We start from the raw sequence: 1,888 nt of genomic DNA, 5'->3' as shown, positions 1-1,888 counted from the left end.
TATTGACTACATAGATCTACTCTTTTCTGCCCTCCTTTATCTGTCCCTGCATTCCATTCAGTACACTTGTCTCTTTGTAGTACCTACAATTAGTCAGACACTGTCCTGGCCTTAGTCCCATGCACCAGTAGTTCCCTCTACATGAAAGCAATTTCCCAGTTTTCTGCATGGCTATTTCTCTCAATTCCTTTAAAAAAAAATCTGGACTCAAATGACATCATCTCAATAACCAAATATGAGAATGATATATATAAATTGTGACCCTACTAACTGCTCCCACCTACCAGTATCTTCTAACATTTATGTCTACAGTTTGTTTGGCCTCCCTCTTCTCCAACTAGCATAATTTAAGCCCCAAAGTCTAAAAAAAAAGCCTGCCACTGAGAACGACAAACATCAGGTGCTGAGGCAGAAGGATCACAAGTTTCAGGCCTGCACCAGCAGGGAAACCCTGTCAAAGAATTTAAAGGGCTGGGGATGTAGCTCAGTGGTAAAGCGCCCTTGTATTTAATTTCCCCTACCTGGGGATGGACCCCCCCCCCCCCCCACACACACACACAATTTGTTGAATGAAAAAACATACTCGTTTACCAGCTGTCATTTCTGAAGACATGGCCACAAATTCCAAGGGAGCGGATTCAATTTACAGTCAATGAAAGTCAGTGAAAGCAAACCATTTTGAAATGAGAGAAAAAAGGTGGGATAAATTAATCATAAACCTCAATATTTGTAAGCATGAAAAAAAAAACGCTCTTGGGGATTCAGGGTGGGGAATATTACAAAGGTCTGCATAGAGAATTTAAGGGCCTGATAATGAACCAATTCCTACTCGAACTCTGAAATCCTGGTCCCCAAACCTCTCCCCGAACCCTTCCACCGGAACAAAAGGAGTCACACCAAAAGACAGGGCAATTTCTAAACTTTATGGAAAAAGCACCAATGACAGACAACTAGCCAGGTCCCGTTTCACTCCAGGGTCGTCCTCCCTAATGCTCGTCGGCTCTAGGACCTCTCCACTCGCACAGTTCTCAGGGTCCCGACGGTGTCTCAATGCCATGTTCCGAAGGGTCCACGTTTAGGCGGGTCAGGAGGGCCACTCCGGGACAAACCCCTCTGGACACCGAAAGCACGAGCCGGGAAGAATCTGTTCACTGGAGGCGGGAAAACGCAGGAAACCACAGCAAACTGGAGAAGGCAGGGAGCGGTGCGGCCGCGAAGGTCCCCGCGCGGGGCTCAGTTCTCCTCGGGCTTGTCGGCCGGCGGCCCGCAAGGCTGCAGCATCTTCTCCATCAGGTTGAAGCGGACTCGCGCTTTGCTCTCATTCTCGGCAATGGCGAAGTAGTTGAGAAGGTCGAAGTGGCCCATGTAGGAGCAGTACGAGTCGCGGTGCTGGTTCACCAGCCACTCCCACTTGGTGGTGTCGGCGTGGCCCGTGCCGATGTACTTGGACTGGAGGTGCTCCAGCTGGCTGTGGATGGTGTAGCGGTCGGTCATCTCGCCACTTTTCCCTCGGCGCTCAGATCAGAGGACGAAAGCCAGAGACAGCCGCTCTCGGGTTTCCCGCCGGAGAGGACACCACCACACGGAAGCTCCGCACTCACGCAGTCGCAGCAGAATGGCGTCACGGCGGCGACGCTGCGTGAACGATCATCCGTCGGGCACGGAGGCGGAAGCGGAAGTGCATTCTGTTACGGAATGGCAGTTGCCTAGGCGACAGCAGCAACTGTGCCGCCCCAGCACCTAGCGGCCCCTTCTTGAAAGCGTTGCCTGACGGTTCGCTTATTGGCCACTGGGTGGCGCTTTTCTAACCTGAACCAGGTTTACTGGGACCTGTGATCGCGGGAGTTCGCGTGCACACGCTCCTGGGACTCCCTCGCGTTTTAAGAGT

The 1,888-nt window shown here is 51.7% G+C and overlaps 1 protein-coding gene across 1 annotated transcript; it reads right to left on the bottom strand.

The window, feature by feature from the left end:
- Positions 1 to 902: 902 nt before the first annotated feature.
- Sf3b5 (splicing factor 3b subunit 5) lies at positions 903 to 1,621 on the bottom strand. Its single transcript, XM_027938422.2, has one exon. The coding sequence runs from the start codon at positions 1,492 to 1,494 to the stop codon at positions 1,234 to 1,236; it is 261 nt and encodes an 86-aa protein (XP_027794223.1). The 5' UTR covers positions 1,495 to 1,621; the 3' UTR covers positions 903 to 1,233.
- Between the last annotated feature and the right edge of the window lie 267 nt (positions 1,622 to 1,888).

This window comes from Marmota flaviventris, chromosome 6, assembly GCF_047511675.1.
Source record: "Marmota flaviventris isolate mMarFla1 chromosome 6, mMarFla1.hap1, whole genome shotgun sequence".
Classification (NCBI taxonomy): domain Eukaryota; kingdom Metazoa; phylum Chordata; class Mammalia; order Rodentia; family Sciuridae; genus Marmota; species Marmota flaviventris.
The sequence above is the reverse complement of the archived record's forward strand: the minus strand, read 5'-3'. Positions and strand labels throughout refer to the sequence as shown.